Source organism: Aspergillus caelatus (genome assembly GCF_009193585.1).
Source record: "Aspergillus caelatus strain CBS 763.97 unplaced genomic scaffold BDV27scaffold_93, whole genome shotgun sequence".
Classification (NCBI taxonomy): domain Eukaryota; kingdom Fungi; phylum Ascomycota; class Eurotiomycetes; order Eurotiales; family Aspergillaceae; genus Aspergillus; species Aspergillus caelatus.
In genome coordinates this window covers 19,655-44,421 of record NW_022475356.1, presented here as the reverse complement: position 1 = coordinate 44,421, position 24,767 = coordinate 19,655, and the positions used below count along the sequence as shown (strand labels likewise).

The following is a 24,767-nucleotide window of genomic DNA, read 5'->3' as shown; positions in this document are numbered from 1 at the left end:
CGTGTGATTTAGAATCAATATATTTCCTGTCATGTAATGTCCTTGCGTAACCACAGCCCCTTTTCAGAAGACCATACCTGAAAGTCATCCCTGTGCTCAATCACATAAGGATATGGATGGTTGAATCGGATCTGAGATGATTACGTTTCTGTGTCTAGCACTCATCGGATTTCGGCGTTTACAAATCTCGGGCATATCCACCGACATTGCACTCCGTAGTAGGTGCAACGTTAGGGTTAAAGGCGGATTTATACCGTGACTTGGAAAGGGATAGATGGTTCTTTAGTACGTAAATCTGGGTTTCTCCGCAATACCTCTTAAGCTATCCAAACTATCAGTAAATAGATGGGGTAACATCTTGGGTGAGAGTTGTTCTAAACGCCGAAATCCGAAACTGGTGTTCATGATCTCCCTTGGAACATCAAAGTCATATAAAGAGGATTGTGCCCTTTGCCATACCCCTTCAACCATTGTCAATTGTACTAGAACTACCTCGATTATTCCATTTTGATACCACTGATCGGCCATTCCCTTTTTGCGTCTCTCTGAGAAGCCATACTTGTGCCACTGGCTATTACCGTTATCACAAATTCCTTTTATTGCTAGATTAGAACTACAGATAACCTGAATTTATAAAGCTGTCGGCACCAGAATGACTCAACTTACAACTGAAACGGCAGTGCTTCCTCCAACCACTTCTCAAAAGGCCAGAGGTACTCTCGATGTTATTGTGCAGGCAATCGACGCTCATGACAACCAGTTACAGTTAATTAATGAACAGGTACCATATCCCTTTCGTTTTGAAACCACTAGCCGATCGTAGAACTACTCCTCAACATTTGCGAACAGATACACAAGAACCCCGAGCTTGCCTATCAGGAATTTAAGGCACATGACAATATAACAGCCATGCTTGAAGACCTTGGGTTCGTGGTAAAGAAGCATGCATATGGTCTCGAGACTTCCTTTGTCGCAGAATTTGGAACCGGGGGCCGTGTTGTAGCATTCAACGCCGAATATGATGCCCTCCCGGGAATTGGCCATGCATGTGGTCATAACCTCATTGCGACCTCCTCAATAGGTGCCTTCCTTGGTGTAGTCGCCGCCTTAAAATCATCTACGCTTCCAGGTAGAGTTCGGCTGATTGGCACACCAGCGGAGGAAGATGGTGGTGGTAAGATCAAGCTCATCAATGCTGGGGCATACGAGGACGTGGATGCATGTCTTATGGTTCACCCTGCTGCCCATAAACGGTTCCCAGAGGGCGTCACAGGTGTTTCATATGTTAAGTCTAATGCAATTGTCAAATTCAGAGCTCGTTTTACTGGCAAACCAGCTCACGCGGCAGGAGCACCGTGGCAAGGTGTCAACGCGCTTGACGCAGTCTGCTTATCATACAATGGTGTTTCAATGCTAAGGCAGCAAACACAGCCCCATGAGAGAATCCATGGTGTGATTGTCGAGGGTGGAGTGAAGGCTAATGTTATCCCGGCCAGTGGAACCGTGGACTACTTTTGTCGAAGCACCAGTTTGGAAGAAGCCGAGGCTCTGAAGGCGAGAGTTATAAAATGCTTTGATGGTGCTGCAATCGCAACAGGCTGTTCGGTTGAATATGAAACGTGAGTAAAAAGTGCAACCCGGCCATGATTGCCACCTTTAGCACCGGTGCCAAACAAAACCGAGATTGTTAACCGGGGTCCATTTATTGTAGTCGCGAGGCGTACGCAGATCTCAGGCCAAACAAGACTCTCTGTGAGAACTACGATGATGCGATGGAAACTCTTGGCTTCCCAGTTGCAAGTTCTGGAGCCACGCAGCCTGGTTCAACTGACATGGGTACGTGGTTGTTTTCTATGATTTTGGAAATTTTGATATCCCTTTCCCTGCCGATACGCAGATTCAAGACTCAGTCCTGGAGAAAAGCCCAAGTAAACTTACTAATTGTCATATGCACTCTAGGCAACGTGACGTACATCTGTCCTGGGTTCCATGGCGGGTTCGCTGTTCCGGCTGACCCAGGTGCATTCAACCACACCCCTAGCTTCACCAAGGCAGCCGGAACAAGCAAGGCTTATGAACTCGCCATAAGAACTGCGAAGGGTATGGCTGTTGTGGGGTGGAATGTCCTGTCCGATGATGGCGTAGCGGGTAGAGTCAGAATTGACTTTGAGGGCGATAAGAAGAGTCGGGAGGCGTCTCGTCATATTGGTTAAGGTGGCGGTAGTGGATAGTAGGGAGTAAAATGTCCTTCGCTTGTCTTCCCCTAGCTTGTGTAGCTGACTATAATTCATTATATGGCGTTTTTGGATTTTGAAGTAATATCCGTATGGAACCTAAAGTAGCAGTAGTCATATGGATATATCCAGGTCACGAATTGATATGTTAGTTACATATGACACATAGGTTAGAACAATTTTGACAGGTGGACCACTGCAAAGACACTCGTATATCTCTGTGGCATTTGGAAATCGTTAAGTTAGAATCTTTTTGAGGACAAAAATACTCTATGGAGCTGTATTTCCAAAATAATTGAAGTCGCACGAGTATTATTTGTCTCACCAAGACAAAAAGCCTCAGTGATATGGGGCCTTTGGTATGTAAGTGATAATACTCCCGGACCAGCGGCAACACAACTGATGCTGAGCAAGTAAAGCCTCATATGGCAACATCATTTCACCCTCTCCTAAACAGCGTAACCTAAAGGTATGGCCTACATTCCATTCCTGGTTGAATCACCTCCTTTTCCTTTAACGAACAACCAATCCACAACGCTCAACTAATGATTTTTTGAATACACCCAGGATTCACGGATTCCAGTTCTTTTGCGATAGCCTCCCAGGCATGCCTCTGCCATTTCTTTCCCTCATCATTTGTCACCCATTGAGGCACCACATTCCTAGCGTGCAAAGCGCATTAGTTTTGACAAAAGAGCATTTTCTGACATCAAGCTCACTTACTCTTCGTTTTCGCAAGAATGAAGAAAACATCCATGGCTGTCTATACCTGCCACAGCTCCATGAAGGAGCGTACGGCTACCGTCCTCTGCAGTCCTCCCACACTTTGCAACAAAATTGGCCACATTCTCCTGTACTTCAGCTGGCGCGTTGCGGCTTATCTCGGTCTTACATAGTCCCGGGCAGACTAGGTTCATAACAACACCTGTGCGTGCTACCGGGACTAAGGTTGCCAGATGACGGACAGCCAAGGTCAGCATGAGCTTAGTAAGTGGGTATCTAGTGGTTTGTGTCAGCTCTCGGAAGTCTAGCAATGTTTAGTGATGGAAAGAATTACAGTCCCATCATATCCATATCTTGGGAATCCATCTTAGCTAGTGGCGCATCATGAATATTCCTCCATGCTTCCTGACAGTCAAACCCAGTGACACTAGTGACGAACACCAGACGAGGCATGGTTCCGTAATGCTGGGCACTGTCACTCAGCTTTGGCAGGATGAGCATAGCCAGAAGAACCGTGCTTAGCACATTAACAGTGACCGGTAAGGTGTGGCCCTCCGCCTCCATACGCTGCGACAAGGCCACTCCCGCATTCTCAATGACGGCATCAATTCGATCAAGCTCTGTCGTTGCCCTCTGTGCAAACGCCTTCACAGAGTCGTAGCTAACAAGATCAAGGAGCCAAACCTCGGCCACACCAGTTTTTCCAGTGGATGTTTCAATGTCGTCTTTGGCCCTGTGACCGGCGCTGAGATTGCGCACCGCGAGGACCACCCTTTTAGCACCAGCATTAACCAGGTGTCTGGCTGCTTCCAAGCCCAGTCCACTGTTGGCACCGGTCACAATGTAGGTCCTCCTTGAACAGGTCTCGGGCGTCACAAGGAGCGGAAGACCGTGACGTTGAGTTGCAACGGTGGCAGACATGACTGTGACGCTATTGATGGGATGTACTCTTCAGGGTATAATAAGTATAAGGCAAGAGATTGTATGATGTTGACGTTGCTTCTGTACTCGTTCCGCAGCAGGGGGATATTTATATGGCATTATGAGTCCTACGTTTTAGATTTTCACCGAGTTACCGAATCCATGACAACAGATTTTGTCTCATACGATGCGTAACTAACCTATAGGGCGACGTGTTCAATTCGCGACCTTTCCTTATCTTTCCATTTCTGTGCAGCGAGGACCGATATGCCCGGCTGCTACGCCACGTACACAGCTGTGAAAAACAATCTTACTCGGGATATACTTTCCTATCGGTTAGGCAATTGCGTATGAACGTTCGTTCCATGGTTCCTTGGAAACTAATTTCGCCGGGAATGTTATAGATCCGATACGGAATCCGGCAGTTTACAAGGCCGAAGATATTAACTAGCAAACCGTATTAAGCTGGTGTTGTGGGGATCAATGCCTTAGAATTAGCTTATAATAGCTCAAACCCTTATTGGACAGTTTCAGCCTTACAGCAGGCTCCACCTCGCACTTAGAGCCCTTTATGGTTTAGGCGAAGGATCTCCAAGCCGCGTATGAAATTAGGTTAAGAAGGCTAATAACTTATTAATAAGCGCAAAGTCAAGTCACCAGTCAGATTAAGGTTGAATTGATCTCTCAATATGCTGCCTGAGGGAAACTCACACTCTCAATCTCCACCAAAAGTAACCAGGAAATTTTGTACACTACCTGAATATTGTTATACTATCAAGGAACGTTACTGTGACTCGGAACTTGGATGATCCTTTCAAATCACATAAACAAGCGTCCTTTCCACTATGGTCAACGCCGGCAGGCGATCAAAATGTTGCTTCACGTGTCGCCAGCGACGGGTCAAGGTGCGGCAACTCTGCGAGAATGTGCTCTCAACCACCAAGAGTTTCAGGCTAACCGGAACTACTCTTTCCACTCTAGTGTGATCTGCAAAGACCACACTGCCGGCGTTGTACGGATGGCGGACGAACCTGTCCCGGCTACCCGGAACCCTGGGATGTCTTGCTTCGCATGCAGAACGCTTTCGCTAAGAGAAAAGTGCAGACGCGGGTGGAAAAAGTCATGAGCGCTAGGAGAAGTGAACAGCAAGAGAGACGGGTAGTCAGCAGCATCCCATGCGGAGTTCACCTCCCTGCCGAGCTCTACAGCTGGAGCCATTTCTACAGGGATTATGCAATTGACTCTGGATTTACATTCTTGAACATGCTCCCGGGTTTCTATAACAACAGCTCGTCACCGTGCTGCCAGGAAGCACTCCACGCCGTTACCTTGGCTAGCTTAGCTCGCCAACGTCAGCAGTCCGAATTGATGGTTAGGGCAAGGTGGCACTACGGTAAGGCAATTACAGCGCTTAACTTGGCACTGAATGATCCGGTTATGACTGCTGACGATTCGGTTCTGATAACGTTACTTACGCTTTCACTCTTTGAGGTAAGCTACCCTCTACTTCAATTGGGCCTTGTCCTGTCTGCTATTATATTCTCCGCTTAAAGTGCACGTTGTGCGTAGAAAAGAGACTCAATTTGAGGCTACTAAGTTGTCCCACTTGCTAAATCGTGGTCAGACAATTGTACCGGACTCCTTGGAGACAACAATGCCTGATGTTGACTTTCACTGCCATATCCATTTCCGTGGTACGTTGCTCCTGCTTCGATGGCGAGCTCAGCGGTGCCAAAATTCGGATCTGGATAAGCGCGTCTTTGCGTTCTTCTCCTACATTTGTGTACGTATCTAGTCAACCCATCGGAGCCCATTCACGGCAAACGAACAACTAACATGGGTATTCAGTTCATGAGTATGTTCGTAAATCACGAGTCGGGCGACTCGAAGTGGTCAGCCCTAGAGGAATTTACGACTCCATGGATAGATGCTCCCCTCTTAGAGCCAGTTCTTAGTCAGGCTGTTCAGTTTAGGAGGCGGGCGCGAGTTCAACTCACTGGAATGGGCCATCGCGCATCTAGATTGCAGAACCTTTCCAAGCTGATCAGGGACGGGATCCACATTAGCGATGAACTGGAAACTGCAGCCACAAGTGCTCAATTCTCTCTACACAGAGATCAACATTACACTGCATTCAATTACCTTCTCGAGGTCTCTACCATAACAACAGAGGCAATTGCGAGGAGTCTATATCGAACCATTAGGTACCACATCATGGAGTTAGTTATGGGCTTGATAATAGCCCTTGGAGACGAATGGGAGGAGCATGAAAGGGTTATTACTCACCCTGCACTCGCTGATCTACAGCTCTTCCCTCATGAAGAGCCTGTAGTAATCCTAGAGCAGATCTGCGAGGAGATTTGTGCTGTTCTTGGCTTCAGCAGCGCGAGCGGTATGGAAGAGAATAAGACTGGAATGGCTTATCGATCTTTTGGCATGTTCTTCCCTATTGTAGTTCTCTTATTCTCTTCATCAGCCGGGAAGGGAAAGAAAGTCTGGCTTCAAGAAAAACTTCAGTTCATCGGCGCGACGAGCGGCCTCGGTCTGGCAACGTACGCGGCGGGAAGAGCTACCTTAATGTCTAGAATATAATTATTAGCTTGGAACAATGCTAAAAATGAATATGTTACTGGTCAGCGGAAAAAGGCAGTCATATCGAGTTTGGTTCGCACGAACAACCCGAAATGGTATGGTGCGCTTTTACTTTGGTCTTGCTTCAGACCCACCGTATGATCTACACACGGGCGTATACATGATGAAGGTTACTATTAGTTCCTCGCACCAAAGGACACATTTGGTTTGGTCAACATGTGTGCACCAGCTGACATGGATCCTGCCCAGATTCTAAATTTGTTCTAGGAGCCTTGATTGCCTACACCAACACTATCCCCTTGTAGGGGCGAGGGGCATATGAAATGGCTATAAAAGGGCCAGAGACACTCCAATTGTGACTTACGTTCACACATTCTCAATTCAAGCATCATTCTTCCATTCTTTCTACAATCATACATCGACAGCTTTCCGAGAGGTGTTGTGCATAGCCAAGTTCATACCAATAGCCATGGCACCCATTTGCAACGAAGACACAAGGGCCAGTGATCTTGTCCGCCACTACGGCCCTCAGATTTCTGGCAAGGCCATTTTGATCACCGGTGTCTCCCCAGGTAGCCTTGGTGAAAGCTTCGTCAAGCAAGTAGCCGTAGCACAGCCTGCCATCTTTATCTTGGCCGGTCGTTCAGTCCCCAAGATGCAGGGCCTCATCGACGAACTCAACCATACGCACCCACGCATCAAAGTCAAGCCCCTCATGCTTAACCTACTCTCATTCACCGACGTCCGCAAAGCAGCCGAAACCGTCAATTCCTGGACCGACGTGCCGAAAATAGACGTCCTCGTCAACAATGCCGGCATCATGGCCGTGCCCTACAAACTAACCGAGGATGGCTTCGAAAGCCAGTTCCAAACAAACCACCTCAGCCACTTCCTCTTCACCAACCTTATCATGGGGAAGATCCTGGCCTCGCAGACCCCGCGCGTGGTCCTCGTCTCAAGTGGCGTGCATCGCGTCGGCCATATCCGCTGGTCTGATTATAACTTCAACGAAGGCAAGACTTACCAAAGATGGCTTTCCTACGGCCAGTCCAAAACAGCTAATGCCCTGATGGGTCTTGCACTGGCTGAGAGGCTCGGCTCCCGAGGCCTCCTCGCCTTTCCGCTGTGCCCGGGTACCAGTTTCACGAATCTTTCAGCACATGGGAAGGATGATTTGGTCGCGTTTGCCGCCGATCTTACGGAAATGGATAACATCTATGGTAATAAGTGGTTTGCGGGTATGGCGGACCTGAAGTTCAAGAATTTGGATCAGGGTGCGGCCACCCATGTTTTTGCTGCTTTCGATACTAGTCTTGTGGAGCATAACGGTGCTTTCCTAAGTGATTGCCATATTGCTGATCCAAATAAGGAGGAGGTTTACTCGTGGGCAACCAGCAAGGTTGACGCTGAGAGGCTGTGGAAGTTGAGTGAGAAACTTGTTGGTCAGGAGTTTAAGTATTAACTATGAGATATACTGGGTGGTACTATCTTCCTCTTTGGCTGGGCGAGATCAGGATAGTAGGTCTCCTTTCGCCTCTCAATATGCCATTTCCCTAAGTATAAAGATATTCAGATATGTAGGCTATGGATTGACGTGTGAAGTAACACATCATACTTCCAAATATATATGTTTTTGCCACAGTATTATATTCGTTATACACCGTCATAGTCCTGTGTAATGACGGGGTCAGTTATAGTTGAGTCTAGAAAATAGCATTCTTGCAATATCCCTAAATCATATCAAGAAGCAAATACAGAAAGAGCGCATATCCCCTACAGTTGAAGGCCTCTTAATATATGATTCATACCCGTTTTGTTGGTTGCAGCGAGGTCACATGACCAGATACATAGGCATTGAATTGGCTTGGCATAGTGCCTGAGGCGCAATTTTTGGTTTCTAAGTGTTAATCGTCATTCAGTTCTCCCAGCTTTATCGAAGCCGATCGCTTGGCGGTCAAGCCCCTAGTTCTTCATTTGCATTACATGCATTCTTTTCTCAACGCGCTGCGCTGAATAGATGATACTTGCGTCCGGGTATGTTATCCAAGCATCTATTCCTCTAAGCCTTGTGCAGGCATCCAACTCACAGCAATTGGTTCGTGTTTACCGCTTACAATCCTCCTATCTTTGGACCATAGCTGGAAAGACAGGTCGGCAGGTCCAACAACAACCTTTACCTCGAACACCGTTCGCCAAAACGCAGGTTTCATGCTGTACCAGTGACGATTCTTTAGCTTCTTGTCGACAGCATCCACAGAAATATCGAGGCAGCAGACTTTCTGGACTCCCTTTTCTCTCATGTTGTATGGTAGAATGTCTGGGGGTAAGGTTGACATCACAATTTGTACCTTCCAGTGGTCATTCTCCCGGCCGGGGTCTACTTTGAGCTGAAAATCTTTTGTTATACCGGTGTATGGGATTGGGGAGCCCTATATCGTGATGAAGTTTGAGTAAATATAGAGTACTCGCCTGGCATACGAAGGGATAGATTCTTACCTGAATTATCAACCAGTCAATTTGATTCACGGCGAACATGTTGTTATCTCGGGGATCCAAACGCACTGGTTCCCCAACGTGTTTATTCGGGTCATAGAGTTTGTCGCACATGATGCCGTAACTCACAGGGGCACATCTTGACTCAAATGTGACTACCCCGCGTTTTATGCGCTGAATTCGATCTAGAACGAGACCATGGACTACTACAAGTTGCCTGGCAAAAGGAAAAGCTAGCATCAGTATGCTAACATGTCTAGGCCAGCCTGATTCACTCACGGTTCATCTGCGAGAAGAATTTGCATGTCTTCCGCATTCGGGTGTTTATTCTCGGCTGAACTACCGAACCTGTCTATCAAACACTGTCTTATGTAGGGGGAACTTCCGAAACCTCCAGAGAGAACGAGGTACGTCTGTTTCGCGGGTAAGCCATTTGCAGCTGAACACTAGTAGTGATCAGGGGACCATACTATTTGGTCTCCAGGATACTTAGAGTGCATTCTCTTAATATGTCCGTCTAGCAGAGTATACATTTTATTGACCATCAAATCAAAACAATCCTTGATCTGGTCCCTGAAAACATATTAGCTGCCAATACCAAAGAACCATTGGTTATGAGACTAGATTAAAAGTTACCATGCAATATGCATTTGACCATTGTAAATCTCCGCTTCTGGTAAGTCCAGTGTAGGTTCCAAAGTTGGAACGTCGAGCTTCAACCATGGCGTTAATATAGCGTCTGTACCAAACGCGCATTTCAACCTTTGGAAACGTCCTGAAGTCATGATCCATGCTGCATCGCTTGGCGAGAGTTCTAAATGGTCGCGGACCTTTTCCAGCCTTTGGCAAATGAGGTGGTGGATTTTTCTATCAATAAAAACAGAGCCAATGGGTTGTCCTATTGGTTTGTTAACCCGAGTTCTTCAAACACTCCCGATGTTCTAGCCGTGCCATACCTTCAACGTGGCCCAGTTGCTCCAGTCTAGTGGGCTCACCCCGGGTTGAAATAAGCTTTAGCACATTCACGTCCTAAATCTTATGTGAGAATGTGGCCATGAACTCCTGCTAATGGGCTAACCAACCGTGGTGCCTCCACCTGCGTCACAGACAAGAATGGTATCATCTACCTACAAAAAGACCTCTAAATCTAGATCAACAATAGATAATAAGGTTACCCATAGTTACGTACCATATAATGTTCATTCCCGGCATATACAGCCGCTGCCTCTGCTTCGGTGAGGCCTATAACAGCGCGGTGGCGCGGTGTCTTCGTGTTAATGACGCGTTCAAGAATAGCCCGTGTTTCTTCAACCATCCGTACATCTTTCCATGTCGTGGGCACACTGAAAAGAAATTCCACCTGGCGCGAGCCAAACTGTGGGACGGTAATGTTGAAGTGGGATACTATGTGTTGATATATGGACAGGATGTAGTCCTGAAACCAGCGCTGGGCCTCCTGTCGAGTAGGGCCTTCCCGACTTTCATCTTGATGCTGAGGCGCAAGGTGTAGCTTGAAGAACTCCTTTATATCTGACCCCTGTTGTTCGGGATCGCACTTGAATCCCCAATTTTGAATTTTGCCAGACTCGGAAGAATACTCAATGGAGGTAGGCACTTTATTTGCGAGTTCTCCGGGGAGCCTTCCCGGCCAACGCTGGATTGTCTTTGGGGGTAACCATTCTGGGCCACAGGAATACGCGACCCCTGTGTAGTGGACCATAGAGCGATGGTCAGTTCGAATGTCCGCGTTACATCAGGGCCGTACGTGCGTACCTGTAAAAGTCATCCCAAAATCAATTCCTACCACAATATCCGGGGTCCAGCACTCTGGAAAGCCTTCCACGACTTCTTTATCACCCATTCTTGATATTCAGAAAGATATCAATTTCTAACAATTCTATTAGTGCTTTAGAAATCATGCCCTCGTGAAGGCTTTAAGTGGGTCGTGCGCTGAATTTGAATGGTTTCCCTCTCCCCGACCCGAGACTGCGCCACGTCTTCCCCTGACAAGGGTATAAGGAATTCGCTCCAAGTCCGCTGGCGCCAAATACCCCCGAAGGATCCATCATAGCGCTATGTTACTAGTGGTAACAATCTTCGCCGTGAGCAAACCCCGACTGTTAGCGGCGGTGCTCTGATTTGGCCCTTCGCCCCGACGCTTAAATTCACCAAAAGATCCAGTCGCGAACCGGGCGTGAGCGAGCTTTTTCTCTGAGCACCCTGACTTGTCATTTGGAGAAACTTATTCCGCGATGGATGAGATACTGTGGGCTCGGCAGGTAGCAACCCCAACTACGGCTTCGGCTAGTACAACTTCTTCCCCCCAGGCTGCCACACCCGCAAACCCCGAAACCGCTCTTCCCTCCTCACCCGGTGCCAATCCTACCTCGAACGTAGAATCCACACCCGGGAACCCAGAAACCGCTCTTCCCTCCTCGTCTGTTGTCAATCCTACCTCGACCTTAGAATCCAGCAGTGCCGCAGATGCTACAAGTACCTCTGTCACTTCGTCCCTTGCCGACTTTACTACGTCAGCCCTGCAGTCGTCCTCGATTTCTGAGTCTAGTAGTGTTGCAACCGCTTCAAGCACTTCCGATATACAGCACGCGAACAATGGACTAAGCGGTGGGGGCCTTGCGGGCGCAATCGTAGGGTCTATCTTAGGGACCTTTATCTTCACGCTACTGGGCGCGTTCCTTTTCCTTCGTCGTGGTAGACAGAACAAGTCCCGCGCAGAGAGGACCACATTGACATCCCCCGATCTCACAAAAGGACCTGGAAATTCCTATTCACACCCTATTCATTCATCACTCTCGTCCACGAACGGGACCCAGCCGTCTCATTCTGTTCCTGTCGGGGCACAATATCTCAACTTAAGCGCATATGTCCCACAACCGGCAGATGACGGTACTGTGTCTTCGCGCATCCAGACTCTATTTGATCAGGCCAGTCTTCATATCGACAACTACTATTCTACAAGCCATACTAAGGTTGAATTGCCGCAAGATACCACCCATAGCATCGAACACTATGATTCCACTTTTCTGCCCGCCCCACTTACCACGATGCTCTCTAACTCAAGGGCGAAAAGGAGTGTGCTAACCCATGTCTTGGTTCGAAAGTTGCTCCAGGCGATTGAGCCAGGGCATGAACCAGAGTGCTTGCTTCCGGTGCCTTACGCGTCTTGTCCACAACTGACGCCAGATAACGGTAAGAAGTGACCTCGTCCGACTCCTCATGTGGATCCTTATTTAGCGTAGCTAACTATGTTTCTTAGGTGACGATCGTGCTATATTCGCTTGGCGCATGCTCACGGCATATCTCCATAGGACAGGACGTTCGGCCCAGGAAACAAATCCTATTATCCCTCCAGAAGATGCAATTAAGTCTTTCGCCGAGGATTTCACCTCGACATTTGCATCATACAGTGACTCCCAGTTCCCGGATTCAGATCGGTTTGCACACTTGACCAGGGTGTTTAGAGCAGCGTCCGACCTTGGAGCTTGGCTGTTCTCTCAACCGTGCACCTATACCTTTTGCTGGGATACGAGCTCAACCCCACCGGGCCAGACTATCATACTTCCGGCGGTGGTGAAGGTGTCCGATGAGTTGGGTCAGCGGTTGTTGGCGCGTCAGACGTTGGTGGAGCGAACTGTTGCTCGGATTTAAGACGAACTTTCCTCACGGATTGGTAGGCTCGCTGATGCATATTGTACTCTGTCTGAAATTTGTATACGTGATATTTCGTGATGAGTTATTTTATCTTGCGACGAATTGTTGGCAATGATTCGAGGAAACTAGGATCGTTAGTTATTCTGTGACGTTTTACAAACCCAAATTCGCTGCAACGAAAGCCGGTTATACACACACAAAAGAAAAAAGAAAAGTTTTTTTTGAAAAAAAAGAGAAGGAGAGCGAAACAGAAATATCAAAGGTGAAATATATACATTGTACCTTAGACATCACCCTCAAACTGACGCGCTATATGAACAACGGACCGCTTAGTTTCAGCAATGGACCCTCTCGACCGACGCCAAGCCAGCAAATCGTCTATCTCGCAGTTCACAGTACCAGGAGTCAGTGTACCCTTCTTAGCGGGTTTGCCCTCGATTGATTCCAGCTTCGTGGCACCAGAAACCATGATTATCTCTTCAATCGGCCTCTCAACATGGTACTCCAATCCGTCTCCACTAGGAGCCATGATCTTGCCCTGAACTGGCTCAGTAGGTGTGGCCTCCAACTCTCCCACCTCAAGAGAAACACTCGAAGATATCCCAGCATCAAGCTCATATGTCCTCCGAGGCGTGGACAGAGAATGATCCACCTGCTGGAGATAACTCAAAACTCCGATCAGGCTACGGTGACACGCCAGCAAGCGCTGACATTTGTTAATCGTGCGCTGACCATCCCGATATTTCCAACACAATTGTCTCCGCAGACTGATCCTCCCATTGCTGATCTCCTGCTCTATGCGGGTCGGCTCTAAGAGCACGGCTATATCGTGAGCTGCTTCCGTGACGTCGGAGATCGTTGAGTTTATCCAGGTCTCCTCGGCGGAATCTAAAAGCGGGGCTTTGAGCTTTCGCAGACGTTGGGCTTCCTGGAGCTGTGTGCGGATATGCTTTGTTATTTTGAGGAGCTCGGCTACTTGTTCGGTTGCTGAAGAGGATTGTTTCGGGGCTTGCAATGATATTGTGGGTGATGGTGATGCTTCTGCCGGTTGGGATGCTGATGATTCGGATTGACTTAAGCTTGGGCGTCGTGGGTAGAAAAAACGTGATCGTTTTATTGATAGTGCCATTGAGGGTTAGAGGTGGAGGATTAGAACTTAGGGCTGGTTTGAATGTATTGGTTTATGCGTCGGTGGTGGGCATAAGAGATGGGTTTGAAGCACACATGTGCAAGGTGATAGTATCAACTCTGTTTTTGTTCTTAATTACAAGGTTCCCCTCACTTTTTCCTGTTCTTGTATTAGAGACTTATTTTTGGGTGAACAGGGATATAGCCTCATTTTGACTCGGCTCGGACATAGAAACCCTAGCTGGTGGATGGAGAGACCCATGTTACGCTAGGGTAGCTAGGTCCGCTTTTGCTATTTATCATTGGGCTTTGAATTTATGGGTCCTGATAGTTGGGTTTCGAACCATTCATTTTGCTAAGTTCCTGCATGGATATATTCCTGCGTTCCTGTATGACCTAGGTGTAATAACCTGTGTTACTGGTACGTAATACATTAGCTTCGTAAATAGGCCGGGTTTTCCCGATGCTCTCCTTATAAACTTAATTAGACGTATTATAACCTTACTTCTTTATGTAGCACCCGACCAATCTGTATTCGCCCTACAAATTAGTGGAGCTCACCCGTAAAGCAGCGAACCCTATACTGCGTTTGGTCTTTTGTCATACTTGGGCTAACTAGGACTGAGCCCCTAGGAAGCCCTGTTTTCCACACCTTAGGGTCGTGTGTGCCGGTTTATGGCTGAGAGGCAAACTCGTTAAGATCATTTTTCTGACTACTCTGTCAATGGATAGTTGAACCAACAAATAGTGGGTCGTATTGGACCTTCGGACAATATGACAAGGGTGATAAACCTTGTTCGCTCTTTCGTTCGACATAAGCCTGCCTGAAAAACAGTTATACTAGACCCGTAGTATTCTTTTACCAACTGAAAGCAAACCTTTTCATCGGGTATACCTTATTCGGGGATAGTACAATATATGAGAACCGGGCTTCTGGATAATTTAGAGATATAGATGGCCTGTGTGGGCGACATGCTTAGTATTATCTCGCTGATGTCAATATTCCATAGAGCACTATCACACCGCAGATTCTCGAGAGAAATGATGAGAAGAAAAATGAGACAATGTCCACAATGAGAAGGCTTCTGTCCTTCTCTATCAGACAGTTGGCAGACTATATGTTTGATAGTCTCCGAGCACTTCGGCCTGAAGATTATTCACGTTGGATTCGGTCTGTCCAAGGAAGCTGCCCCGTGTCATTTCCATACCAGACTCTGAGAAGCAGGTTATGAAGTACAACGACATCCGAAATGCACCCCTTGGCTTAGGATATACAGGGATTAACTGAATGGCATCTATACCTCAAGCTTCATGGAAGCCAGTATTACATTTGGGCCTGTGATTAGCTATAGTCATTCCTGACGCCGAGCCACCCATAAATGTTAAGAAATTCAGCTGAAAATGCTAGTCAAGGAATTTAATAATTAAAAGGGTTTCACAGGTGGGTCTAGTATTGACCGGTGTCGTTACCAGTTTGCTGTACACACTGACGGATACTATTTCAGTTAACATTTGGATGGTATACAGGGCGGCCTTATTGCATATGGCCCATATCAAGCATATACCCTTTTCCATACATAACACAAGGCCTTTATCTACAATGTATATGCATTGACATATCATCTATATCATAAAGCTCAACACCTCCATGGACCATTACCACTCTACCTCCTGGGTGAGCTTAAGTGACCGCGCATTACTTGGCATGACAATCTGGCAGCACAATCCAATGCTGATGAAAATGATGACCTTATTCTGGTATGTAGCAACGAATCCTAAGCATGAGCAAAGAAAGAGAAAGAGAAAGAGAACAGCTGCACCCGGTGGATCGCTTTTTATAGCGACGAGCAAATCTGCTGTCTCACTTACACCAACAAGGATAATTTCATACCTATCCTCGCCATCTCTTTTGGCAATATCAGGGGATAGCGGAGGTAGGGGAACCCAACAAAATGGCAATTCAGTCATCGTTAAGAAATTTTCGTGATTGTGACAATGTATCTCAAGTCCAACAGATAGTAGGGCACTAGAGAACTCTTGACCACCGAACCCACATCCTGTTTACCAAAGGCAGAACAAGAGAACCTAAAGTGGTTCAAATATCAGCACTGTCCCTGCTCCATATTATCCATCACATCCCCACCAGCCCCCTCGAGCCCTCAGATATAATGGCACACTATATCCCCACAACATTCGACTATACACGCGTGGAAATCTGGGTGCCGTTGATTGTGGGGGCGCGGATTGCTATTCTGCCCTACGCTGATGCCTTTGACGGGCGTACCCTGGAATCAACACTCCGAAAGTAGGGAGTCACGGTCATGATCATTGTGACTGCCTTACTCAATCTGGTCTCTTTCACCAGGTCAAGAGCATTCTCGACGTTGAGGATGGTTCTTTTCGGGGGCGATGCTGCTAACCCCAAGGCTGTTGCCAGATTACTCGAAAGTGGCGGGGCGCCTAGTTGATTAATCAATGCCTATGGCCCCACTGAGACATGTTGCTGAGCCCTTACACATGAGCTTTCCATAGAAGACACCCATTCTGAGCCCGTGAGCATTGGAAGGCCGACTGGAGATACTGTTGTTCATATTCTCGACGACGCATTGCAACCTGTCCCCGGTGGAGAGGTCGGAGAGGTTTTCCTAGGTGGGCCGGGAGTATCGCGGGGATATATGAACGCCCAGGCGAAGAACACGACTTCTTTTATCAACATCAAAAGCCCCCCAGGCTTAGATGAAACAACTCGTGTATATCGGACGGGGGACCTCGTTCGACATGACCCCTCGTCTGGGCAGATCTATTATCTTGGCCGGCAGGACCACCAGGTTACCATTTTTACCATGCGTATTGAACTAGCTGCAGTGAAAGCAACACTCATGAAGACCGGTCGATTTGTGGACGCTGTGGCGTTGGCAATCCACTCTCTGATCAAAGAAATGGGCAAGCTACTTGTTTCGTACATAATCCCTGCTGAGGATGTCGCCAACGACAAAGTTTGGATGGATTTGAGAGCGCCCTAACACCGTATTTTCCACACGTAGAGGCTATGCCGCAAATTGAGGTCATCGATCGCTTCTCTCTCAATGTTCACTTCAAGGTCGATCGTCAAGCTCTTTCTCGAAGATACCTTGCAACGTGTGATTCTTACATGCAAAGAAATGACAATGATCCTGCTCAGACCACAGAGCAGAAGCTTGCCTATATATGGGCAGGCGTCCTAATCATGCCAGCTGTGAAATTTACCGGTGAAGATAATTTCTTTTCGTTCATTCGCAGTGAGTTCCAGGGAGCATATCTCCTACAACAGATTCAGCGTGCTTTTGGTGCCAATGTCTTCCTCCATGAGCTCCAGACAAACCCTACTCTATACGATGGCTGGTTTGATTGACAGGGCTTTGGTCACATGACGCATGTATCTGCGCTGATCAATCGATCCAGGAGCTTTCATTAGTATGTGATCTATCAATACTGGAGGAACTTTGGGGGCGACTGAATATATATCACGATATTCTAGATGGACCAAATTCGATTTTTCTTTCCTTTCCTTTTTCTTTTTTTAATTCTGCATATGAATCTAACTTTCTCCCTTATTAGGAGTTGGCTGCTTTCACAGACGAGTAATGACTGCTTCTTTTGTGTTGCTCAACCCCCTTGCTTTTATCATGCCCCTGAATTAGCCAAGAATGCTATCTTCGGAGGGTATTCTCCATAATACACTTTCATCCAGATCTTTGGTGAACATTCATCCCTTTTACCATTGCTATTGCTGAGTGCAATTGCAAGTCACCACCTGTATGACCAAGCCTGACTCTGGTTGTTTCCCGGTCTCCTATTAGACTCATTTCTGGGTTCAAAACCTGCACGAGAGGTGAGGAATGGTTGCAATTGTAGTACCAAGGATATTGGACATCATATGCCCCAATTTGGAGCATTCCTTTTTGCTTTGTTTCATCCACGCGATCCATTCGAATAGCAACGTCGTAATATTTGTATCACTGCCTAACCTCCTTCAAGTTCTTATTCGCAGAGAGCGAGTTTCAGATTATTCATCCTACGAGGCCACCCAGTATGTTCCAGACAATGGAAGAGAAAGATCAGCATAGACTTGATGGCCAGCTGTCCCCTGTTGGGGACAATGAAAGAGGAGGCCGGCCAGCTTGCCTAAAGTCAACCACTCAAGAGTTCCTGTTCGTATTTTCCACAACACTAGCACTTGCACAGGAATCCTTTTTCGCTGGACTCATTGTGGGTCTGACCGCCGTTATTGGCCATGATCTGGGCATGAAGATTGCAGAAATTACCTGGATAAGTGCTGGTTGCTCGTCAGTAATATGTAGGTCATTGTACTAGGGTGGAGCGGAACTGATATATATGGCATAGTCTCACAAGTGGCGCCTTTCTCCTCGTGTTCGGCCGAATCGCCGACGATTATGGCCGGAAAAAGCTTTTCGTTTTTGGCATGGTGGGATTCACCTTTGCAGTCTTGGCTGCCAGCTTTGCATCCTCCCCAATCTACCTGGATGTCTTCTCGGGCGTCATTGGGCTATTCTCAGCCAGCGTTGTTCCACCGGCCATTGGCAAACTTGGTGCTGTGTACACGGGCTCTTCTGTCCGCAAAAATCGCGCCTTTGCATGCTTCAGTGCCGGGAATCCACTGGGGTACGTAGGAGGTATGGTGATATCAGGCATCGCAGCAGATATTTCCACCTGGCGGACGTCGTTCCGCGCCCTTGCCATTCTCTATGCAATCTTCACTATGGTGGGCGCCTGGGCCTTCCCGCCGGACGAGAGTACCGATATGCCTTTGGCTGTCGAGTCCCTGAGGAGGTTCGATGTCATGGGGACGGTATTGATCATTGTCGGTTTTGCGTCACTGACTGCTTCTTTGTCGTGAGTATGACTAGTTTCACTCCTCGTGGAGTACATGTGCTGACTAGCCGGAGACTGGCAGCTGATGCTCCGCAAGGCTGGAGTACGGGATATGTAATCGCACTGCTTTGCGTTGGGTCCACCCTGCTTGTTTGCTTCGTATGGTGGGAGTCAAGAGCACAATTCCCGCTAATGCCGCTTGCTATATGGCAAAATCGAACATTTTCCGCGGTACGTGGACCACTGCTTGTTCTGAAGGGGGGAATTGTCAACTCAATTTGCTGACAGAAGATCTTACACACAGGTGATTGCTGTTCAATGCTTAGGGGAGATCGGGTTCTCCTCCACTACATTCTGGCTCTCTCTATTGTTCCAGAATGTCCGCAAAGATTCCGCCATTAAGATCGCCCTTGAGCTGCTACCCATGGTTATTGGCGGCATAGCGGTAAATCTTGTCTGTGCTTTTATTCTCCACAAGGTACGCAATCAGGTCCTGATGGGAGTTAGCGCTGTCGCATACACAGCAGCCTTCCTCATCCTGAGCTTTCTGAGAGAAGAGGCGCCGTACTGGGCGTTCATCTTTCCCAGCCTGATATTGATGGTCATTGGCATTGATGTTCAGTATAACGTAACAAATGTTAGTTCTCCACGCCCCCGTAACCTCTAGCTTAACTGAGATCCGAATGCGTTAACATAACAGCCATGCAGATGTACGTTATGAACTCGCTTCCGGAGCAGCAGTCGGTTGCGGGAGGGATATTCAATACTATTACCAGGCTATGTGGTAACCTATCACTTGGGATTTCAACCTCGATATACATTTCCACCAAGGAAAGAATGGACGACATAGCCACCGATGTAGTTCCTTATCTTTTCACCTTTCGGTTCGCGGCGGTGGCAACTGGAATATCGCTCTTTCTTATTCCATTCGTGAAAATTGGGACGCAGGGTGACCCACCAATTAAGGAAGCTCAAAGTGCCGAAGGATAATGTAACAATACATCTATAGGGCTTTCACCCACCAGGTCTCAACGCCAGGGGCCAATGCCGTGGCCGACTTGCTCATGCACTGGTGACGAGGTGAACAGATACCCACCCCGATCCCTAGTTGTCAATATGATGGCGCCATCGCTGATTTCTTGGCAGACCAGCCATATGTAAATTTTCCACTTGTTTTAAGCAATTTTGATCACATGGTGTAGATTACTATTTCATTGCCTGCACGAGAAATAACATTACCCCGTATCCATTACCGGAATAAGTGGCCTCATGGACATCTCCTGGTTCTTGGTAGTGGTCAGAGTCACTGGACAGTCACCACTGCCTGTCTCTGGTAAGTAAAAATTCATCGTGGGCAGCTCGTGATAGCCATACTCTACCTATCGGCCAATAGCTCGGAGATCCCAGTTCTTCCAAATCTTACAAGAGGCCTTAGCTGCTGCAGAGTATGAAGGCCATACATCCTTTCGCCTGGCGGCTGCGGCGACCCAGCTCCCACCCGCACCATCCTCAATGTCATGGATGAACGGTTCGATGAGAATAATTGATGTTAATAGGCGGGGATGAATCAGGGATAAAGATATTCTGAGTATATCAGTCACGGCCACTACTAAAAGTCAAGGAGGGGGCCCGAAACACTCACTGTTGGACTGCACCGATGCTGTGGCCGAGCCCAATGATCGGCCGCGGCATCTCGGTCCGGAAATCGTTGATTATGTGTAGAATATCACGACTGTTATACGTACCAGGACGCTTGTTTACGTCAGAAAGGTCTGGTTTGAACCAATTAGTGCCATTGGGTTCTAATGATACCACTCACCATCATTGCCGAGATAGCACTCATTTTGAATGCCACTGGCACCCTAATTGACGGCGTCGGTGATCCAAATAGCGTGGATCCGGAAGCCATCCTGCCCACTTCTTGCGGTAAGCCCTTCCCATAGCGGCTCATAGACCTCCTAGTTATTACAGGACCTATTAACCAACTGACTACGAGAGTGATCAATAGCTGCAGGATACCACTAACCTTGAGAAGTCCAGTCCCGTGAACCCCGATCAGGGTTATATCACCTGGGACCGGTGTTCGCGCGACCGGTGAAAATGCTTCTAGTATAACATATCATCTTTCCCACTGCAGCGATCGTCACAATGGGTCAGGTCGTTGTCTTTGTCTTTTATGCAAGCTGCGCCACCCATCCTCCAGCGCGAATATCATTTCACGCCGTACCAGGTCGGGCTAGCATTCTTACCGTTGATAATCGGTAGTTTGCTGGCACTGCCCGTGTTGTCAATGACGATGAAACGAAGATAAACGTGCTCCAATCCACAACCGGAAGATACGTTAAATGCTGCAATAATCGCAGGGGTTCTATTACTCGTTAGCTTATTCTGACGAGGGATAGCTTTCCTGAACTTGACTAGAGAAAGAGAGCTAATGTGACGGAGTAGGCTGGCATGGACGGCGTGTTCTAGCATCCATTGGATATGTTCACTTATTGCTGGTGTTGTGTATGGGCTAGGATTTGCATTATCACAGGTATGTACCTTGTGCAATTACTATAAGTATCATAGTAAGACACAATCCAAATAGCCTGTATATCCATTACACAAGATTGAGGTCTATGGAGCTGAACTAGGTGCATCTGCATTCGCTATCGACGTGACTATGCGCTACACATTTTCATGTGCTTTCCCCCTTGTCACAGTCCAGATGGTTAACAGGATATCATTCGGGTAGGCCATGTCACTCTGCGCGTTTGTCTTGCTCGCACTGGTGCCTGTTCCCTTGATAATTAAAAACTATGGTCCGACATTAAGAGCTAAAAGCCGGTACGTGAGAAAGAAGGACCTGGGAACCCAGGATGGCACAACATGATGGATGGGTCTTTCTAAATGAGAGACTCAAATGTCAATAAAACATAAATGCTTCTTAATAAATCCAACTGGTTCAAAGCTTCGCGTCTGAAATACCACCTATCAGCGGCACTGCCCGCAGTGTAGTACGGAAGGAACTCGAGAAGATAGTGAAATCCCTAGGGTATTGTAGGCTCATGGTGTAATTGCCAGCATACTTGGCAAAGATGGTTTGTGACACAGGCCTTCAAAGGAACTTTGGAATGCTGACCTTGAAGGATAATTTTCATATACTCTTCTTGATAATCTCATGTATACCAGTATTGTCAAACATCTTCAACGTCCCTTCCGGTAACTCCAACTTTGTGGGGTCAATTTCATGAGCTGGTGTGTCCTCCAATACTGCATGTACTGTGCGTTCACTGTTCAACAGACGGCCAGCATTGTACATGGCACTGTATACAGTTCCAACTGGGGTCTCCTTTTCGATCCAACCATCGTCATCGTGGATGTCCGACCCCCTTGCCTTTGGACCAGCCGCCTTCCATAGTCCGATTAAAGATGGAAATGGGGCAATACATCTCAACCAGTCGTTTTGGCAGAACCGACCTATCGCCACGTCGAATGGAGCACCATCACCTTGCGGTGTCAAGGAAAGGCCAGAAAGAATCTTTTGGGCTCCAAGATAGGTAATTGCATATCCAAGGCTACATACTCCATCATGCAGCCTTGCTACCAGACGAGTGCCATTGTCAGCACCCGCAGGAAAACCGTGCCAGTATCGTGGTAGCTCAGGGAGAGGAACGACCGTGGTATCATCCGTTGTCACATGAATTGGTCCGGTCTTGAACGCTACCCCACAGTGTCCTATCCACAGAAGGTCCCAAGAGTCACCATAGGGTGAATGCGATGGTCTAGTATCACCTCGCACTAACTGCGAAGCGGATGCAAATCGTTGAAGTTGTTTCTTTAAGTTGACATCCCAGTCCGCGTCGTCCTCCATGATGAATGCGGTGGAGATCCGGTCCTGTACTATTCTAGAGTAGAGAGGTCCGTTCAGCACGAATAGGAGAGGATTTTAAAATTCTGCTTATCTTCTCGTACCTTTGCAGGACATTCATATGCGCCCGCCAGGCCCCCATCTCACCTGGTCGCTTGCCATGATCCCAATTCTGAGGCAAATCGCAAGACCTTAGTAGCGACTCTATAAAGTGTCCGAGCGAAAGTGACACTTACTGAAGGATATGCCTTTTTGTCAATGTCGTCTGCAAATACCCCGTTCACTGGCTCTGGGTGGAACTGTAGGATCGAGGAAGCCAGTGTTATATAGTCACGCTTGTCCGGTCTGTTCGGCATGTTGATGAAGAAGACCTTCTCAAACTGAGGCAGGAATATCAGCGACCGGCACGATCATATTGCTGCGCGTAGATAGGAGTACCCCAAGAGTTTCATTTTTCACTGCGTCTAGATCGCGGCGGGTTGCCCCGGACGCGCTGGTGCTGGCTCCTGTATACGATGAGTGCGGCAGCGCCAAGAAAATTAAGAGAATTATTACAATCAGAATCGCGGCATGAAATAAAGGACGATTAACTAACTTAGTTAACCTGGCAAGGTTGACCATTTTTTTCGCGATAGGTAAGAAGGAAAAAACGCCCCCCCGTCAGCCTGCGGAAATGGGCGGCAGGCGATAAATAAATGGACTTTTGACAAACATTTAATTATTCGCGGTGCCAATTTGCGAGCAGTGGATCGGGAAACAGGACTTCGACTTAAATATCTATCATTTGTTTGATCTCAGCCGCCCCACCGACTGTCGTTGGTCTTTGTTGCCTTTTCGCCTCAAACCAGTCTATCCGGCCCACGGAATGAGCCGCGTGAACTTACTAAGCTCATTCCTTTGAAAATCTTGACTGGCGCTTATCATTGCGCTGTCTGGGATTGTAAAGGGACCAATACGATTGCCTGACTCCTGAGACAGGGTGTCACTCATTGTAATTTTATGTAACCCTAACCACAGAACTGATACGCTTGGAAAGCATCCACACTCGAAGTGGTCCAATCACAAGGAGTATCTGGAAGAAATACCGTTAGAGAATGGGAAACTGTAAACACCCCTCTGATGTCTATTTTTCACGTTTTTCATTCCCTGGGCGGGCGTTGACGAGGGGGTATTAATTATACGCACAGGTTCAAGTGACAAATGGGCACCCACCGCCAGGACGAATGCCTAAGGTGATTATTGACACCTACTCGCTTTGGCTAGGTACATGAGACCTTCTGAAACCTAGGTACTGTGGTACAAGGGTCTTTCAGGGATCGTCATAAAATTGACCAATGTATTGCGGAGTCAACGTTGGAGCCGCCCACAGCTGGGGCCAACGAGACCCTGATGCTTAGCCCTAAATCGCTGCGATCGTCGGCCCGAGTGATTACTATGTAAAACACAACTTTCCTAGGCCGGTTAGTCTGATCAAAAGCCTTGGAATCAGTCTTCCAGGTATGGGGAAGTCATCAGATGTCTGCCTGTCCGCTTTCTTCTTGTTTTCCTAGGTTTATCGGTCGCACTACGGAGTAGAGAGGCCATACGGAGTAGTTCATTCCTACATGAGGAATCCGTGGGACCCCAAGGCGGATTAGCGGATAAGACCCTGATGTCGGTTAGGATTCATTTCGGTAAGGTGGCAGCTTGACATGATACTAGTAGACTTTCCGTATCACACGACCCTCCTAAGGTCCATTCCGTGCGAATAGCCGACCTTCCTAATTAAATTAGTAGAGTAGCTATCCGTGCACTTTGGATCTCAACTACTTTGCCTCCAGTGGCATGCCAAAAAGTTTGAAACTGTCCATTTATTGCCTGGCCTAACCGCCTTCCTAATTAGACTAATTGGCCTTGTAGAACCCTGGCAAATACTATACTTAGGCCTCAACATTGAGTATACATATCACATCAATTAAGAATTGGCATCTATCCCCTTCCTAGGAGCTATATTCAATGTGTAGATAGACGTGTGTAAGCTCAACACTGAATTTGGTAGGGTTGTAATATGGCGGTATGTAGGGCGGTCAAGCGGGCAGTTTCAAACTTTTGACATCCCACTGTAACTATTTATAACTACATTCTTATTTTTTTTTACAACTATTCCCCTCCCCACCCACTAGGCCACAAGCAGGAAATGTTTTATTTATAGAGTTAAAAGTAGAAAGTGTCTAATGTTACCGAGCTGTTTCCCCTCTCCAGATTCGATATTTAAGCTAGTCGATATAAATAACAGTTAT

General features: G+C 47.5%; 11 protein-coding genes across 11 annotated transcripts; 7 read left to right on the top strand and 4 right to left on the bottom strand.

Annotated features, from left to right (window-relative positions):
- Nucleotides 1–652: 652 nt before the first annotated feature.
- On the top strand, nucleotides 653–2,213 carry BDV27DRAFT_145423 (M20 family metallopeptidase; the record flags this gene model as incomplete). The annotated part of the gene is made up of 4 exons (XM_032070407.1): nucleotides 653–781; nucleotides 850–1,619; nucleotides 1,712–1,836; nucleotides 1,960–2,213. The coding sequence occupies 4 exons, from the start codon at nucleotides 653–655 to the stop codon at nucleotides 2,211–2,213; spliced, it is 1,278 nt and encodes a 425-aa protein (XP_031927345.1).
- A 559-nt stretch (nucleotides 2,214–2,772) lies between these two features.
- Nucleotides 2,773–3,878, bottom strand: BDV27DRAFT_157993 (putative short-chain dehydrogenase/reductase family protein; the record flags this gene model as incomplete). The annotated part of the gene is made up of 3 exons (XM_032072608.1): nucleotides 2,773–2,896; nucleotides 2,958–3,233; nucleotides 3,292–3,878. 3 exons carry the CDS (start codon nucleotides 3,876–3,878, stop codon nucleotides 2,773–2,775), a joined length of 987 nt encoding a protein of 328 aa, XP_031927344.1.
- An 845-nt stretch (nucleotides 3,879–4,723) lies between these two features.
- Nucleotides 4,724–6,470, top strand: BDV27DRAFT_157992 (Zn(II)2Cys6 transcription factor; the record flags this gene model as incomplete). The annotated part of the gene is made up of 4 exons (XM_032072607.1): nucleotides 4,724–4,783; nucleotides 4,860–5,369; nucleotides 5,503–5,661; nucleotides 5,727–6,470. 4 exons carry the CDS (start codon nucleotides 4,724–4,726, stop codon nucleotides 6,468–6,470), a joined length of 1,473 nt encoding a protein of 490 aa, XP_031927343.1.
- Nucleotides 6,471–6,939: 469 nt separating this feature from the next.
- BDV27DRAFT_145420 (oxidoreductase, short-chain dehydrogenase/reductase family) lies at nucleotides 6,940–7,932 on the top strand (the record flags this gene model as incomplete). The annotated part of the gene is made up of 1 exon (XM_032070406.1): nucleotides 6,940–7,932. The coding sequence occupies one exon, from the start codon at nucleotides 6,940–6,942 to the stop codon at nucleotides 7,930–7,932; it is 993 nt and encodes a 330-aa protein (XP_031927342.1).
- Nucleotides 7,933–8,225: 293 nt separating this feature from the next.
- BDV27DRAFT_128695 (Hsp70 family protein) lies at nucleotides 8,226–10,944 on the bottom strand. The gene is made up of 9 exons (XM_032067034.1): nucleotides 10,737–10,944; nucleotides 10,153–10,667; nucleotides 10,046–10,090; nucleotides 9,920–9,992; nucleotides 9,600–9,861; nucleotides 9,434–9,536; nucleotides 9,243–9,376; nucleotides 8,967–9,180; nucleotides 8,226–8,899 (listed from the first exon to the last, which is right to left on the bottom strand). Exons 1-9 carry the CDS (start codon nucleotides 10,822–10,824, stop codon nucleotides 8,522–8,524), a joined length of 1,812 nt encoding a protein of 603 aa, XP_031927341.1. The 5' UTR covers nucleotides 10,825–10,944; the 3' UTR covers nucleotides 8,226–8,521.
- A 271-nt stretch (nucleotides 10,945–11,215) lies between these two features.
- Nucleotides 11,216–12,632, top strand: BDV27DRAFT_157989 (uncharacterized protein; the record flags this gene model as incomplete). Its single annotated transcript, XM_032072606.1, has 2 exons — nucleotides 11,216–12,173; nucleotides 12,241–12,632. The coding sequence occupies 2 exons, from the start codon at nucleotides 11,216–11,218 to the stop codon at nucleotides 12,630–12,632; spliced, it is 1,350 nt and encodes a 449-aa protein (XP_031927340.1).
- Nucleotides 12,151–14,061, bottom strand: BDV27DRAFT_128689 (uncharacterized protein). Its single transcript, XM_032067033.1, has 3 exons — nucleotides 12,960–14,061; nucleotides 12,224–12,897; nucleotides 12,151–12,173 (listed from the first exon to the last, which is right to left on the bottom strand). The coding sequence occupies exons 1-2, from the start codon at nucleotides 13,762–13,764 to the stop codon at nucleotides 12,770–12,772; spliced, it is 933 nt and encodes a 310-aa protein (XP_031927339.1). The 5' UTR covers nucleotides 13,765–14,061; the 3' UTR covers nucleotides 12,151–12,173; nucleotides 12,224–12,769.
- Nucleotides 14,062–15,931: 1,870 nt separating this feature from the next.
- On the top strand, nucleotides 15,932–16,786 carry BDV27DRAFT_157987 (uncharacterized protein; the record flags this gene model as incomplete). Its single annotated transcript, XM_032072605.1, has 3 exons — nucleotides 15,932–16,068; nucleotides 16,129–16,226; nucleotides 16,296–16,786. 3 exons carry the CDS (start codon nucleotides 15,932–15,934, stop codon nucleotides 16,784–16,786), a joined length of 726 nt encoding a protein of 241 aa, XP_031927338.1.
- Nucleotides 16,787–16,812: 26 nt separating this feature from the next.
- Nucleotides 16,813–17,154, top strand: BDV27DRAFT_157986 (uncharacterized protein; the record flags this gene model as incomplete). The annotated part of the gene is made up of 1 exon (XM_032072604.1): nucleotides 16,813–17,154. One exon carries the CDS (start codon nucleotides 16,813–16,815, stop codon nucleotides 17,152–17,154), a length of 342 nt encoding a protein of 113 aa, XP_031927337.1.
- Nucleotides 17,155–17,846: 692 nt separating this feature from the next.
- Nucleotides 17,847–19,625, top strand: BDV27DRAFT_157985 (major facilitator superfamily domain-containing protein; the record flags this gene model as incomplete). The annotated part of the gene is made up of 5 exons (XM_032072603.1): nucleotides 17,847–18,088; nucleotides 18,147–18,656; nucleotides 18,710–18,866; nucleotides 18,940–19,272; nucleotides 19,344–19,625. The coding sequence occupies 5 exons, from the start codon at nucleotides 17,847–17,849 to the stop codon at nucleotides 19,623–19,625; spliced, it is 1,524 nt and encodes a 507-aa protein (XP_031927336.1).
- Nucleotides 19,626–21,442: 1,817 nt separating this feature from the next.
- Nucleotides 21,443–23,387, bottom strand: BDV27DRAFT_116054 (uncharacterized protein). The gene is made up of 3 exons (XM_032064664.1): nucleotides 22,725–23,387; nucleotides 22,593–22,660; nucleotides 21,443–22,525 (listed from the first exon to the last, which is right to left on the bottom strand). The coding sequence occupies exons 1-3, from the start codon at nucleotides 22,842–22,844 to the stop codon at nucleotides 21,775–21,777; spliced, it is 939 nt and encodes a 312-aa protein (XP_031927335.1). The 5' UTR covers nucleotides 22,845–23,387; the 3' UTR covers nucleotides 21,443–21,774.
- Nucleotides 23,388–24,767: the final 1,380 nt, after the last annotated feature.

Excerpts from the sequence above, each read along its gene's own strand:
- BDV27DRAFT_128689 (XM_032067033.1), bottom strand. The coding sequence starts at position 13,764 with ATGGCACTATCAATAAAACGATCACGTTTTTTCTACCCACGACGCCCA. Across the intron at positions 12,898-12,959 it reads CATTGCTGAAACTAAGCGGT|CTTTGATATTTCTGTTTCGC; the intron begins CCGTTGTTCATA and ends TATATATTTCAC.
- BDV27DRAFT_128695 (XM_032067034.1), bottom strand. The coding sequence starts at position 10,824 with ATGGGTGATAAAGAAGTCGTGGAAGGCTTTCCAGAGTGCTGGACCCCG. Across the intron at positions 9,993-10,045 it reads ACGCAGGTGGAGGCACCACG|GACGTGAATGTGCTAAAGCT; the intron begins GTTGGTTAGCCC and ends CATAAGATTTAG. Across the intron at positions 9,181-9,242 it reads ATTCTTCTCGCAGATGAACC|GCAACTTGTAGTAGTCCATG; the intron begins GTGAGTGAATCA and ends TCCTTTTGCCAG.
- BDV27DRAFT_116054 (XM_032064664.1), bottom strand. The coding sequence starts at position 22,844 with ATGCCGAACAGACCGGACAAGCGTGACTATATAACACTGGCTTCCTCG. Across the intron at positions 22,661-22,724 it reads ACAAAAAGGCATATCCTTCA|AATTGGGATCATGGCAAGCG; the intron begins GTAAGTGTCACT and ends GATTTGCCTCAG. Across the intron at positions 22,526-22,592 it reads CATATGAATGTCCTGCAAAG|AATAGTACAGGACCGGATCT; the intron begins GTACGAGAAGAT and ends TCTCTACTCTAG.